The sequence below is a fragment of the Ranitomeya imitator genome, chromosome 3 (assembly GCF_032444005.1).
Source record: "Ranitomeya imitator isolate aRanImi1 chromosome 3, aRanImi1.pri, whole genome shotgun sequence".
NCBI classification, from domain to species: domain Eukaryota; kingdom Metazoa; phylum Chordata; class Amphibia; order Anura; family Dendrobatidae; genus Ranitomeya; species Ranitomeya imitator.
The window spans coordinates 398361770-398377521 of record NC_091284.1 but is presented as its reverse complement, the minus strand read 5'-3'; the positions used below and the strand labels follow the sequence as shown (position 1 = coordinate 398377521).

General features: G+C 41.8%; 1 protein-coding gene across 2 annotated transcripts in view; it reads right to left on the bottom strand.

Moving 5' to 3' along the window:
• The window catches only part of ZBTB8A (zinc finger and BTB domain containing 8A), a 59341-nt gene that overhangs the window by 20842 nt on the left and 22747 nt on the right, over positions 1-15752 (bottom strand). For both annotated transcript variants that reach the window (XM_069757049.1, XM_069757050.1), the window contains exon 2: positions 6205-7139. In XM_069757049.1, coding sequence (XP_069613150.1) covers positions 6205-7139 — 935 coding nt within the window. The remainder of the gene's footprint in view (positions 1-6204; positions 7140-15752) is intronic.

Sequence of the window (15752 nt, the reverse complement as noted above, 5' to 3'; positions counted from 1 at the left end):
AGCCATTAATCACGTGGCGTCTGACGTATTCGCAGTCATCACATTGCATAGACACCGTGGCTTCCTATCTTTGGAACACTCATGTGACATTCAGATAGCGGAAGTGCCCTGACTTCATGTCTTTAATGTTGCCCTGATGCTCACAATTCTCATGTCTAGCTAGGGGCGTGCCCCGTTTATTTGTGATATCTCACAAATGTTCGCCCACCAGTCTCCTAACCTGCTGGATTTTACAATTAATAAATGTCCTATATCCGAAATTCCACACCAGTGTGGTCGTTGTGGAACTGTATACCTCTTTGGATAGAATCACAAGCTACACATGCACCACATTTAAAAAGAACCATTTGGTTTAGCCTGTAACCACATGTTATTTGGCATTAGGGTATAGTGGCTGTGGACAACACATAGATGCCTATAGATCTACTTTTGCGGTACGTGATGGTAGGCGATGCTCCAATAGCGCCAGCAATATCCTCATTCATTTTGAGAATGCTTCCCTCAGCACCTGATTAGGGCAACTCTTGGTAAGAACCCTCTTAGGTCATCAGATTTGTTTTTAAAGCCTTTTGTCTCAGGATAGTTGCTGCTCAGTCTGAGATACGGACCTTTCGGGATGCCCTTTTTTTTTTTTGGGGGGGGGGGTTATTGGTGATGACTATCCCACCTCAATAGTGCGTTGGTGGATATTGGTTTTCGGAATATGGTGGTATTTACTGTCCCTTTCTCTGATTTGGCAGTCATGATGTCAAAAAATGGTAGATTTGTATTAGCAATCTCATATATAAATCGTAGTCCAATATCATTCTCAATGAGTGACAAAGAGCATGAATATTTCCCTTGTACCACTCCATAAGATAAAGACGTCATCGATTAAATCTTACCCATAATTCTATGAGTCTGTACATACACGCATCATCTGATGCGACCGTTCTCCAGGGGTTCCAGGAATACAATGATGGAAGGTATCCTTCCGCACTGTATTCCTCCGCCACTGTAAAAAAAAAAAAAAGTCCCTAGTCTCACTTGTGGCTCTGCTGTGTGAGAAAGTTCCCACGCAGCAATGCCATAAAGTGAGACTCTGAACTAAGGTAACCTCAGTGATGCACTGCAGGAGCCATTGTCTCCTGTGTGTGTCACTGGAGGTCTATAGAGCAGTGACATCACCCAATGTCACTGTTCTATAGGGGAGATCATCGTGGGAAACTCGTTATTAATTGGACTACGGCAGAAAGTAAGTATAGTATACGGTTGGTTTATTTAAATTTTTTATGCAGCGATCGAGTATGGCAAGTATGGTAAAATTAAGATTATTAAAATACCTGTGTCTTTTTTTTTAACCCTTTCAATACTCTAGGATTAATAATGGATAGGCGTCTTATTGACGCCACTCCATTATTAACCAGGCTTAATGTCACCTTACAATAGCAAGGTGACATTAACCCCTTATTACCCCCGGGGAGTGGGAAGAGAGGGGCTAAGTGCCGGAATTGGCGCATCTTACAGCCATTTCCGGGGTGGCTGGGGGCTGGTATTTGTAGCTGGGGGGGGGGGGGGGGACACCAATAACCATGGCCCCCTCTAGGCTATGAATATCAGCCTGCAGCTGTCTGCGTAGCCTTTCTGGCTATAAAATATAGGAGTACCCGACGTCATTTTTTTTGGGGGGGGGGTCCCCTTAATTTAATAGCCATTTAAGGCTACGCAGACAGCTGCGGGCTGATATTCATAGCCTAGAGAGGGGCCATGGGTATAAACCCCTTCCCAGGCTACAAATATTGGCCCCCAGCCATCTGCTTTCCCCCTCTGGCACAGAAAATTGCGCGGGAGCCATTTTTTTTTTTTAAATTAAACATTGTGTTTAAGGTCGGCAACAATACCCGGCACTACCGCTGGCACTCGGGACCGGAGCGTTCAGCTGTATAGAAATACATGCAGCCGCACGCTCCGCTTCCGAGTGCCAGTCGCAGTGCCGGGTATTGAAGCGAGACTTGTGTGAGTTTCTCGCGAGTGTGACCCAAGCCTAACGCAGATTTCGTGTGTGTGTCTTTAAGGCTGGGATCACACATGCGAGAAACTCAGATGAGTCTCGTATCTTAATACCCGACACTGGCGCCGACACTCGGGAGTGGAGCGTGCAGCTGCATAGAAATACATGCAGCTGCACACTCCGCACCCGAGTGCCGGCGGCAGTGCCGGGTATTAAGATGCGAGACTCATCCGAGTTCCTCGCTTGTGTGATACATCTATTGTATCTATCTAGCGTATCTATCAATCATCCGTTTATCTATTATCTATCAATATATCTATCGATATATCTATATAGAGATATATTTATAGATAGATATCGATAAATACAATAGATAGATCCATAGATAGATGTGATAAATACGATAGATATGTATCATATCTATCTATTGTATCCATCTAACGTATATCTATCCATCTAGCTGTGTGTGTATATTCTTCAATGGAATATGTAAATGAAGAGGTTGGACAAGAAATTACATCACAATTTTTTGTGTATCTTTATTGAGCTTACAAAAACACAAATCCGCATAAAAAAAAACGCATGAAAAACGCAGGTGACCTGCCAGTGACCTCAGGTGCAGATTTTACCTGCCTCAAATTCTGAGCAAATCCTGATGCAATCCTGAACGTGGACACATACCCTAAGGGGTGGATGGCCTTTATGTAGCTTTGGTAAAGCATAAAAAGTGGCCATAATTGGGTACTGGGCAGCACGGTGGCGCAGTGGTTAGCACAGCAGCCTTGCAGCGCTGGGGTCCTGGGTTCTAATCCCACCCAGGACAACATCTGCAAAGAGTTTGTATGTTCTCTCCGTGTTTGCGTGGGTTTCCTCCGGGCACTCCGGTTTCCTCCCACATTCCAAAGACATACTGATAAGAATTTTAGATTGTGAGCCCAATCGGGGACAGTGATGATAATGTGTGCAAACTGTAAAGCGCTGCGGAATATGTTAGCGCTATATAAAAATAAAGATTATTATTATTATTACTGAGGGAGGACGAAGGACAATTCTTCCTGGATATCAGTCCCTCACTGTTGGCTCTTTCAAGGATCCCCCTTCAAATTGTCGATGGCTCCGGTATTGGGTTTCTAGTGATTAAGGCTTAAGTAGTACGATCATCTAATAAGGAGAGACATCTTTTCTGTATTGATCAGTGTCCAGAATAACAATATTAACCCCCTAGTCAGAAGGCTTTATCACAATTGTAGAGTCTCTTTCAAGGGTGCAGAGAGCTGCCATCTGTTTTTGGACAGATTATGCCTCTCCCCAGTTGTGCCCAAATTCTTGATTTCCCTAACAACCAAGTTTACAAATATATCTAGAGCTGATCGGTAACTTGTCGGTGGGGGAATTTTAGAGCTGGGGTTTTTAAGTGATGTGAATGGACCTTGACCCGTGGATGAAAAAAAAACTGGCTGACCTAGTCCGGCCAACAATTGAGCATCAGATAGAAATTCTACTGGAATTTTGAGAATGGCACAAGTCCTCGTCTTTTTGCACATAATACTTATGCCACCTCAATTTCCTGACAAATAAATTGATGTCCTTGATACGCTCGAAAACAGAGAAGTTGCTTGTAGGCACAAATGAAAGCCCCTTAGGTAACGTTCACACTAGCGTTATGCTAGTTTGCGTCAGGCGACGCAGCGGTGACGCATGCGTCATGCGCCCCTATATTTAACATGGGGGACGCATGCGTTTTTTTTTGTTGCGTTGTGCGACGCATGCGTCTTTTTTGCCGCTAGCATCGGACCAAGAAAACGCAACAAGTTGCATTTTTCTTGCGTCCAAATTTCGGCAAAAACCGACGCATGCGTCGCAAAACGCAGCGTTTTTGCGTGCGTTTTGCTGCGTTTTTGCGTGCGTTGCGTCGCCGACGCAGCGGCGCACAACGCTAGTGTGAACGTAGCCTTACTTAGTATGGACATTTCTATATCAAGGGTTCTTTTGTAAAAAAATTAACAACCTGCAGGTCTAATCCCAGTTGAAAGGGGTGGGACTTCGCAGGGGGTATGCTCGGTCTAAAAAAACTAGTTCTAGCCAACGAGGATGTCTTGTGTTCACCCCTTGGATAACCCCTATTCCTACCCCTCTGGCACCCCCGCAACGTTTTCTGTCAGGTATCAAAATGTTCTGCTTCTGTGGATGACAATTCTGTCTCTCGTTCACCACGCTCAAACCGATCCCACAGTACCTGATATTTTGTGGTCTTTGAAATCCTGAAGATCCCGGATATTGCTTTTGCTACCTTTATTTAAGATATTGAAATTTCTCAACACTGTTTTGTAAATGACTCTTGTATTTACCGTAAGTGACTTCTATCTGTTCCTTTATTTTGTCATTTAACAATTCAAAGTTAGATTTCTCATCTGCTAAGAAAAGCTGCATCAATCTCAGGGGACTGTCAGTGGCTTCCTTTTCCCAATTGATCATCAGTTGAGGGTTTCTGCAACGCAGTGCTAATAGCAAGGTGATGGGTAAATCCCTTGGGACTATACTGTTTTTGATATTTGTCTAGGCTTTGTATTTCCCACCAGGAAGCAACATGTTCTTTGTAGACCTTCGTAAGGTCCCTAATTGCTGCCTTATATGCAAGTGTATACTTTTTCTGGGGAGAAAATGTTTCCAAAAAAATGTCCTTGGCCTCAGTGAACCACAGCTCAGTGTCTGGTGCTGCCGACAGAAAGCAGGCCGTAGCCAGAAATAAACTAGTAGGAAGGCACGACAGGGTGTGATAGATTAAGTCTCTGATATAATTTGCTCCTACTTTCCTGTATGAATGACTGAGGCTCATCATGTAACATTGGTGAGACCAAACTTTTTTTTTATATGAGCACTGGTTGTTTTGAGCACTTGCACTTTAAACTGTTATTCCCGGTGGTCAGTGTGTATACTTATGTTGTGTGTCTAAACCACCATGTGTAAAGGTTTAAAATCCTCCACCTTTCAAAGAATGCTTTATGTATTTTTTTAGATATATCACTAGTTATGGGTCTTCTATCGCCAAAACCGCTTTTATTTGCCCAGAGCAAACAGGATATGTCTTGCCAAGTGCAATGATGTTCTATGCACACAGAACGATTGTATTAATGATCATTTTGTGCTCATGGAACTGTGGACTACCTGTCTAAAAAGGGTTTTAAACTACCGCCAATCGTGGATGTTAAACGACCACAGATCAGGCTGCATAAATGCAACCCAACTCCTTAGGTCTTCTAACAAGTTAATCAGCTAAGTAAACTGCACCGCTTATGAGCCAATGAATACTAGCCAGCTGAGATTTTTAAAACCTACTAATTGATACATATTGTATAACTTCACTTAAAGCCCTTTTTTTTTTTAATTACTTAATCGAAACAGTCACTTAATACAATTTTTTTTTTAGGACTTAAAGAACATTTTTAAGTAGCATCTAAAGATGACAGTTAAAGGGATGGTCTCGTTGCAAAGATTACTCCATAGACTCAGATGAAAAAAAAAAAAACGACAATTTTTTTGTCATTCTCGTGGGGAACAGCGCTGCCTCTTGCTGCTCCTCCAGTCTTTGTTGATTGGTTGGAGCCGATCAACGTCATGTCAACAGCGCTGCAGTCAATCACTGAACTCACCGGCTCGTGCACTGTACATCTGCAGGGCCATGGGGATCAGAGATTGTCTGCCGTTTCTCATTCATGTGCAGTCTGTTTCTGATGGATGTAATAAAGGAAAAGGAATTCGTATTTGTATTTTACCAGCTTTCAGGATACAAACTGATGGGGCTGGTGTATTTACATTAAATAAAGGATTATATAGTCATTTTGACATAGAACAAAAAACCTGACCAGCACCTCCATCTAGTGTGAACAGATGTTTACTGCAATGAATACATAACTTGCAAAAAGGAGGAACGCAGCAGCAACAAATATATTGGTCTCTACAGAGTGCTGCTGCGTTCCTCCTTTTTGCAATTCATTCTGACATGTATTTTAAAGTGCTCTAGTAGCGCTATTGTGAAATCTGGTTATAGATCTTTTTTAATAAAGCAGGCATTCCTATTAGGATACGACCATTAACAATACAATTCCCGTGTTTCAGACATTACATTCCATGTAATACATGGAAGTCAGTGATTAGGTAAAATACAGACCTATTTTCATGACCAGGGATCAAGTATAAACATAGAGAACTCTTACCTTCACTCCAACCAGACATAACACCCAAGATGGTAGGCATTGCTTTGTACAACTCATCTGCCTTGGAGATACGAGGAGCCATGTCCTGGTCTCCAGAATCTACATGCTGCGGTGACTCTGGCCAGCTTTGAGCTGTGTCCCCTTCGTCATCTTCTTCAGGCTTTGAGCACACCAATTCTTCGTGAGATTGTGGTTCTTCATCCTGCATTGTATTCTCTTCATCGTGGACTATGCATTCTGCAGAACCACCCACAAGGTCGCCTAACGGAACTGACGTAAGGCATGCAGAGTTCAGGGTTTCAGTCGTTAACCGCCTGCGGTGCTTACGGACATGCTCTGGTTTACGGGAATGTTTAGAGAAAGGGCGATGCAAACGTGGGTTGATAGGAGGAGGGTAGTTGTAACCAGCGATAAAGCGACTATGTTCTGCTGTTTCATGAGTGTGTGTTGGGCTGTTTTCAGTCCTCCACCCAGCTGCATAAAATCCAGTGCCGTTGCCGCCATTGTCTTTGTCGGACAAGCTAAAGAAGCCATCCCTATCTTTTTCATTAATGTCCAGGGAGGATTTGATAAACATTTTGCATACGCTGATAACATCAGTCATTTGCAAATAACTAGCTGCTGACATAACTTCAATGACATTCTGCCCAGAAAGGGGTAATTTGCCAGAATACACATAATCTAGGATGGCAGTGAACGTGTCGGCAGAGAAAACATCTAAGGTAGTGGTTGTGGGTTTACTCACATCCTTCGAGCTTTGGGAAAACAGCATTTTAAAATACCCACTGCTGGCAAACAGCACATTTCTATGAGCCGTGAACATTTGGCCTTCTACCATGATGTGACAGTCACAAAACAGGTCTTTCTTTCTCTGTTCATCCAACTGCTGCAGGAGTCGAATATGATGAGAGGAGAAATCCATCCTTCCTAGTGCACTGTGTAGTAGAGGAAAAGGCTAGTGAGCGAAAAACAACTCATGGAAGAAATACAGATTTTATTAATTTAAAAAAATCCACTTAATAAACTTAAACAGACTGTCTGGATATTGCCGGGGCCTGAAGCTCAGCGCTTATTCATTTGTTCAGCTGTGTTCACTGTTCATATCGAATTGTCAAAGCTGAAAACAGTTGATCGTTGAATGTACCGGGTATCCGACCCTCACTGATCTCATTAATATCAGAAAGCCGGACAACCTTTAAAGGTGACTATGCTTGATCGACAATGCAAGGACTGGCCGCGTGTCTCCTGAACCAAACTTCACAGCCTCATAGACATATATGAAGCTCAAGTTTATGTCCAGTCCATAAATTGCAGTCTGTATCGGGACCACAATATACCCAACGTCCAAATTTGTCCTTCGTGTCAATTACTGAATCTACTATAAACATGCACAGTCTGCTGGGAACACATTGCTCGGAGATTTAGTTTATCTCGACAGCTTGAATACATGTGGGGATTGAGTAACAAACAGGCAACCCCCACATGTATTCAAGCTGTCTAGCAGCCGCAAATCATGCAGCTGCATCAACATACACTAAATCACCGAGCATGCCGAAATACTTGCAGACCACCCAAGCATGCTCGGGGAAACTCGAGTAATGAGCATACTTGCTTATCACTAAACCACATATTGCGTTCATGTTTGGCATTTCTGAAGTGATTAGAGCTTGCCTAACTTATGAGTACATGCTTCCAGAAAAACACGGTTTGGGCATAACGTACTGGTGACTGCAACGTACTGGTCACTACAATGGCAGTTTGCAATTTTCACTCGGCAACATTCATTGCTGCTTGTTTCTGGAAGTCAAAATCGTCACTACATCTGTAGATAAATTCCCCAAGGGGTATAATTTCCAAATGGGCTCACTTGAGGGGGGGGGATTCTGCTCTTCTAGCAATTAGGGCCTCTGTACATGGAGTCCGCAAACTATTCTAGGAATTTTTGCGCTCCAGGAGGCAAATGGCGCTCCGTTCTTCCCGAGTCTCTCCGCATGGCTAAGTAGTACTGTACAGCCACACATGGCACATTGCCACGTTCAGTAGAATTTGTGGGACAACTTTTGGTGCTATTTTTACCCACTTCTTGTGCGAAAATGTAAAATCTTTGGCTAAAACTACATTTTGGTGGTAAAAATATAGGTATTTTGTCTTCACTGCCTAATGGTAGAAAATTCAGTGACACAATGATGTCAATATGATCACTGCACCCCTAGATGAATTCATTGAGAGGTGTAGTTTGTAAAATGGATTCATTTATGGAAGGTTCTGCTGTTCTGGAACCTTATGGGCTCTCCCAGTGAGTCATGGCACTTGCAACCAAAAGGGTATGTGTCCACGTTCAGGATTGCATCAGGATTTGGTCAGGATTTTTCATCAGTATTTGTAAGCCAAAACCAGGAGTGGAACAATTAGTGGAAAAGTATAATAGAAACATATGCTCAACTTCTGTATTTATCATCCACTCCTGGTTTTGGCTTACAAAAACTCATGGAAAATCCTGACCAAATCCTGATGCAATCCTGAACGTGGACACATACCCTAACAGTAAAATCTGGAGCTCCTTGTCTTCTGAGCTTTGCACTGTGCCTGAAAAATATTTCCCGATTACATGTAGGGTATTGGCACACTCAGGAAAAAATGATCCTTAGTTTGTTGTAAAAAAAAATCCTATTAGCCCTTAGAAAAATTAAAAACTTGGGGCTAAAACAATATTTTAGTGGTTAAAATGTAATTTATTTTTTCTTCACCGCTCAGTGGTATAAAATATTGTGAGGCACATGTGTATGATCACTGCACCTCTAGATTAATTGGGGAGTGTATTTTGTAAAATGAATTCACATATGGGGGGGGGGGTTCTGTTGTTCTGGCACCTCAGGGGCTCTGCCAATGTGACATGGTACCCTCAAACCATTCCAGCAAACTCTGAACTCCAATATGGGTCTCATCCCTTCTGAGCTTTGCACTGTGCCTCAAAAGTAGTATTCCCCCACATATTGGGTATTGGTGTACTCAAGAGAAATTGCACAACAAATTGTATGGTGAAATTTCTCTTGTTACCCTTATGAAAATGAAAAATATGGGACTAAAAACATTTTTTGTGAGGAAAATGTGATTTTATTTTCACGCCTCAACATTATAAACTTCTGTTAAGCACCTGGTGGTTCAAAGTGCTCACCACTAGTGATGAGCGAATATACTAGTTACTCGAGATTTCCCGAGCACGCTCGGGTGACTTCCGAGTATTTTTTAGTGCTTGGAGATTTAGTTTTCCTCAGCTGAATGATTTACATCTCTTAGCCAGCTTGTTTACATGTGGGGATTCCCTAGCAACCAGGGAACCCCCACATGTACTTATGCTGGCTAACAGATGCAAATCATTCAGCTGCGGCGATGAAAACTAAATCTACGAGCACTAAAAAATACTCGGTCACCCGAGTGTGCTCAGGAAATCTCGAGTAATGAGTATATTCGTTCATCACTACTCACCACACATCTAGATAAGTTCATTGGGGGTCTAGTTTCCAAAATGGGGGTCACTTGTGGGGGGTTTCCAATGTTTAGGCAGATCAGGGGAGCCAAACGCAACATGGCGTCCGATCTTAATTCCAGCCAATTTTGCGTTGAAAAAGTCAAACGGCGCTCCTTCCCTTCCGAGCTCTGCCATGCGCCCAAACAGTGGTTTACCCCCACATATAGGGTATCAGCGTACCCAGTCCAATTTCCCGTTACCCTTGGGAAAATTAAAAAAAAATGGTGCTGATGTAAAGTAGACATGTGGGAAATGCTACTTATTAAGTATTTTGTGTGACATATATCTCTGATTTAAGGGCATGAAAATTCTAAGTTGGAATATTGCAACATTTTCAAAAGTTCTGCCAAATTTCTGTTTTTTTCCACAAATAAACGCAAGACATATCAAAGAAATTTTACCACTATCATGAAGTACAATATGTCATGAGAAAACAGTGTCAGAATCACAGGGATCCATGGAAGCGTTCCAGAGTTATTACCTCAAAAGGGACAGTGGTCAGAATTGTAAAAATTTGCCTAGTCATTAAAGTGCAAACCACCCTCGGGGGTAAAGGTGTTAAAGACAATTTTTATGCATTCTTACTTTATTTTTAGTTCTGAGGGAGACTTTAACCTGTGATCATTCGTTCTATATACTGCAGCATATAGAAGAAATTACGACCCCCTATGAACTTTCTCATGGGAGTACAAAAATGGAAGTGATTGGGTCCTTTGGTAGATCCTTGGCTGCCATGGCAACATATTGGTATCCTTTTGATTACACCCAATTAAAGAGCAGCCAATGAGCACTGGCACAGACACGTGACGTGATAACTCCACACTAATGCCGCTATCAAGAGATTGACAGCTGCATGGAAATGGCCATACAGCTCCAATGAACGTTGATATACAGTTGACATACCCCTAAGCAGAAGTAGATAAATACCAAACGTAGTGCATCCAGAAATTGTGTTTTTTAAGGCTGCCTACAGATTTGGACAATTTTTCGCTAATTTTCATCTGTCTGCCACCCATTCGCTTTCATGTATCTACATTAAGAAATGTACATGATCTCATACGGTTTCCTGGGTTTATTATAGAAATGTATCAGTAAAAATTGGATGCCACTCCGATGTTCTGTGTAGGATCTGTTTTTTTGTTTGTTTTGTTTAATGCACTCAGATTTTAATTGGCGAGTCTCATCTGAAACTTGGAAGAAACTAGTCATGCTGCAATTTATGTTTATCATGGACAGTCTGAACAGCACTATTGAATAACAAGAGATTGAATAACAAGAGTCAGTATGCTGTTGGTGTGCTATACGATCAAAAATTGGACATCCCAATTTATACACTCATCTGCATGAGCCCTAACTTGCATATTTGTAATCTCACTCTGTTGACAGAGTGGGAAAACCGGCTTCAGCTGCATCCCACTCCTTCCAATCTGCAATTTCCAAACCAAAAGAAGGGATAGCTCACACTAGAGATGACATAGAAAGGATTCAGAAAGATCTAGATGAAGCTTGAACAATGGGCAGTGAACTAAGCAAATGGCATTTATTTAACAGAGAAATGCAAGATTCTACATCTGGGCAAGAAAAATGAAAATTACATCTACAGAATGGGAGGAATAGAACTAAGCAACAGCACGTGTGAAAAAAACTTGGGTATACTAATAGATCACAGACTACACATGAGTCAGCAGTGTGACGCAGCAGCAAAAAGGCAAAGACTGTTCTAGAATGTATTAAGAGAAGCATAGAGTGTAGCTCACGTGAAATAATTATCCCCCTCTACTCTTCCTCAGTCAGGTCTCATATAGAATAATGTGTCCAGTTCTGGGCACCATTTTTAAACAAAAACATTGAAAAACTGGAGCAAGTTCAGAGAAGAGCGACCAGGATGGTGAGCGGACTGCAAACTATGGCCTACGAGGAATGGTTAAAGGATTTTGGAATGTTTAGCTTGCAAAAAAGAAGGCTAAGAGGAGACTTAATAGCTGTCTACAAATATCTGAATGGATTTCACAATGTAGAGGAATCATCCTTTTTCTCATTTGACCATGGCAACACGAGAAGCGTGTCAATGCACACTATGATGACGCCAGGGCGTCCTTAACATGTGGTGGTTACGTCACAGGGACATGGATCTAGAAGCGCCGGAAGTGAGGATGGTGTCCTAAGTGTCCAGGTGATATGAGCGCAGTGATGATTTAGAGCCCATATAATGCACAAGGTTTAGCACTTGTCTGTAAGCGCTACAAGGATAGGGGATCGGCCCGGTGGTGCAGCTATCTACATTGTTGACATGCTGAATTTGTACACGAGCTAAGTAACCCTTTATTATCTGGATGTACTCCTGATGAACCTCTTTGAATTAGAAGGGGAGAAACACGTTGAGTTTAAAAAGGGATATAATTTTCTTGCATAAAACATAATGTGGTCTAGAATTTTTGGTCTGCACTGGGGTTGCAAAAAATAACTGTCATTAATTAATGGGTTAATATATGGCTGCTTAGGCATTTATTATAAGTATAATGCTGCAGTGTGGCACTGAAATATTAGAAGGTGGTATGGGATATGCTTGACATTACAACATATACATTTCCCTATTAATATAACAACATTTTGAAACCCTATTATATATGTAAACAGACCAAAATTACATGTGTTTAGTCCTATCTTTGATTGAGCATCCCTATCTGCCGTTGTGTGTGTTTTTTCTGGCTAGAAACGTTATATGTAAGGAGCAAAGGGACACAGATCACCAAGTCAGTTGAGAACCCTAGTTCTAGCTAGATATTTATACTGACATATCCATGTCCTTCCAAGCTATCCACATTCAAACAGTGCATATGTGAGATATTTCTTTCCCTGTCCTATTAGGGCGTTATAGGGATAGCAGGGATAGCCGGCGAGGAGCGGGGGCGCCACGGCGTAGGTAATTAGGGTGCCAACCTCCGCAGGCAGGTAGGGGGCATTTAGAGAACGTAGGGCTTGGCACTGTTCCGGCCTTTCCTGTAGTACGCTTGCATTTATTGGTGATGGTTTTGTCAAGTGCACACGTATGTTTTTAATATATTAAATAAAGGTTCATTTTTATGGTAATTTTGAAAATTGCTTCTTGGGGATTTTTATGTGAGTGTACATCTGGGCAAGAAAAATGAAAATTACATCTACAGAATGGGAGGAATAGAACTAAGCAACAGCACGTGTGAAAAAGACTTGGGTACACTAATAGATCACAGACTACACATGAGTCAGCAGTGTGACGCAGCAGCAAAAAGGCAAAGACTGTTCTAGAATGTATTAAGAGAAGCATAGAGTGTAGCTCACGTGAAATAATTATCCCCCTCTACTCTTCCTCGGTCAGGTCTCATATAGAATAATGTGTCCAGTTCTGGGCACCATTTTTAAACAAAAACATTGAAAAACTGATGCAAGTTCAGAGAAGAGCGACCAGGATGGTGAGCGGACTGCAAACTTTGGCCTACGAGGAATGGTTAAAGGATTTTGGAATGTTTAGCTTGCAAAAAAGAAGGCTAAGAGGAGACTTAATAGCTGTCTACAAATATCTGAATGGATTTCACAATGTAGAGGGATCATCCTTTTTCTCATTTGACCATGGCAACACGAGAAGCAATGGAATGAAACAAATGGAGATGATACACATTAGATATTAGAAAAAAAACTTTGACAGTGAGGGTGATCAATGAGTGAAACAGGCTGCCAAGAGAGGTGGCGAGTACTTCAATGGAAGTCTTCAAACAGAGGATAGACAGACATCTGTCTGAGATGGTTTAGTGAATCCTGCATTGAGCGCAGTGTTGGACACGAAGACCCTTGAGGTGCCTTCCTTCTAACATTCTGTTTCTGAACATAAACTCCAGATCGTGTGAAAAGAACCTGCTGTCATAAAATAAGGCTCCTAGGAAATGGGAAACATGAGCGTGGGAAGGATGGAGAGCTGTATCACGTGACAAACATGATACCAAAATAGTATCCCTACCCCAAGCTGCACACAAGAAAGTCTCCCTGCTACTCTGGCAAGCTAATAATGCCATTGCGGATCACTCTTGGTGTGTCAGAAAAGGAAAATGCCATTGCGCTTGCTCAGCATCTCCTCTGAAAAGCAGGGAAGATGCTGCAGATTTAGTGGCTGCCTGCTCACCACAGCAGGGATCACTCTGCAACTGAGAAACAGCACATGAGCATCCACTTCAGGACATTTAGCAAGCTGGCTGCAGTATAAAGAATGCTCAAACAGGAGGATACAGGAAAGATATATATCTTGGTACCGTGTTAGCCAGTGGATAGAAAAATATTTAGAATTGAGAGTTCCCAGTGGTTGATACCTTTTAATGGCTAACTGAATAGATGGTAACAAATGGCAAGCTTTCGAGACTACTCTGGTCCCTTCATCAGGCATAGACTAATAGAAATTCTAAAGAATCACATATTTATGCACAACACAGCACAGAAAAATGCCATAGATAAGACAGGTGACATGAAGCAGAACTACCATTATGTGAGTGATAAACAGTTATGTCCATAAATATTGGAACAGTTCATAGATAAGGAGTGTGAATGTTTTATTGTCCTCTGATTGGTGTCTGGTTCTATGTTCTGATGCCCCCACACGGTCTGAGGAGCAAATTCCTTAATTGATGTAAAAAGACATGAATCCATGCGACACATTCATTCCTGCACTGAGTGTGTCAGAGGTCATCATCAGCTTATATTACCAGACTCTGTCTCTGTGAGATTTGAAGTTACCTTTTAATACAACTAATTTCATGTCCATAATGATATGATCAGAGAGACAAAAATGTATTGCCACAGGTAGATCCATTCTTTTATCTCTTATTGTATGGCGATGAGAGTTCATCCTTGTTCTCAGTTTCTGCCCTGTCTCCCCTACATACAGACCCCAGTTGGACATTTAGTACAAATAATTAGGAACACCACATTAAAGTGATGCAGCTGAAAGTACCTGGGATCTTGTAGTTCTGATGTGAATTGGGGATCTTTATTTTGTCCGTGGTCATTATAAATGGACAGGCTTTACATTTTTTCTGGTTGCAAGGAAGGGTTCTTACAGCTGTAGGAGAGGACAGGGAGCTTGTGACAATGATGCTTCTTAGATTTGGGGGCTGCCTAAAACACAGTGGGAGGTCTGGAAAAATAGATTGTAAACGGGCATCTTTTTGCAGTACAGGTTGTAATTTCCGTACAGCTCCCCTTAGCACCTCCAGATTTGGATTGTAGGCGACTACTAGAGGCACCCGGTTATTTTCTTCTTTAGCTTTGTAATGTAGGAGATGATTCCTTGATATTCTAGTTGCTCTTGTAATTTGGTTGTGAATTGTTCTTGGATGGTAGCCCTGATTCAAAAAGGTCTTTCTGAGGCACCTCAGCTGCATCACATCTAACGTGGTGTACCTAATTATTTGTACTAAATGTCCAACTGGGGGTCTGTATGTAGGAGAGACAGGGCAGAAACTGAGATCAAGGATGAACTCATACAATAAGAGAAAAAAAGAATGGATCTACCTGTGGACATACATTTTTGTCTCCCTGATCATAGCATTATGGACATGAAATTACTTGTATTAAAAGGTAACTTCAAGTCTCAGAGAGAGACAGAAGAGTCTGGGAATATAAGCTGATGATGACCTTTGACACACTCAGTGCAGGAATGAATGTGTCGCATTGGATTTGTGTATTTTTACATAAATTAAGGAATTTGCTCCTCAGACCGTGTGGGGGCATCATAATATAGAACCAGACCCCAGAGGACAATAAAAACATTCCAACTCCTTATCTATGAACTGTTCCAATATTTATGGACATATCTGTTTATCACTCACATAATGGTAGTTCTGCTTCACGTTACCTGTCTTATCTATGGCATTTTTCTGTGCTGCGCTGTGTTGTGCATAAATGTGATTCTTCAGAATTTCTATTAGTCTATGCCTCATGAAGGAACCGGAGTAGTCTTGAAAGCTTGCAATTTGTTACCATCTTTTCAGTTAGC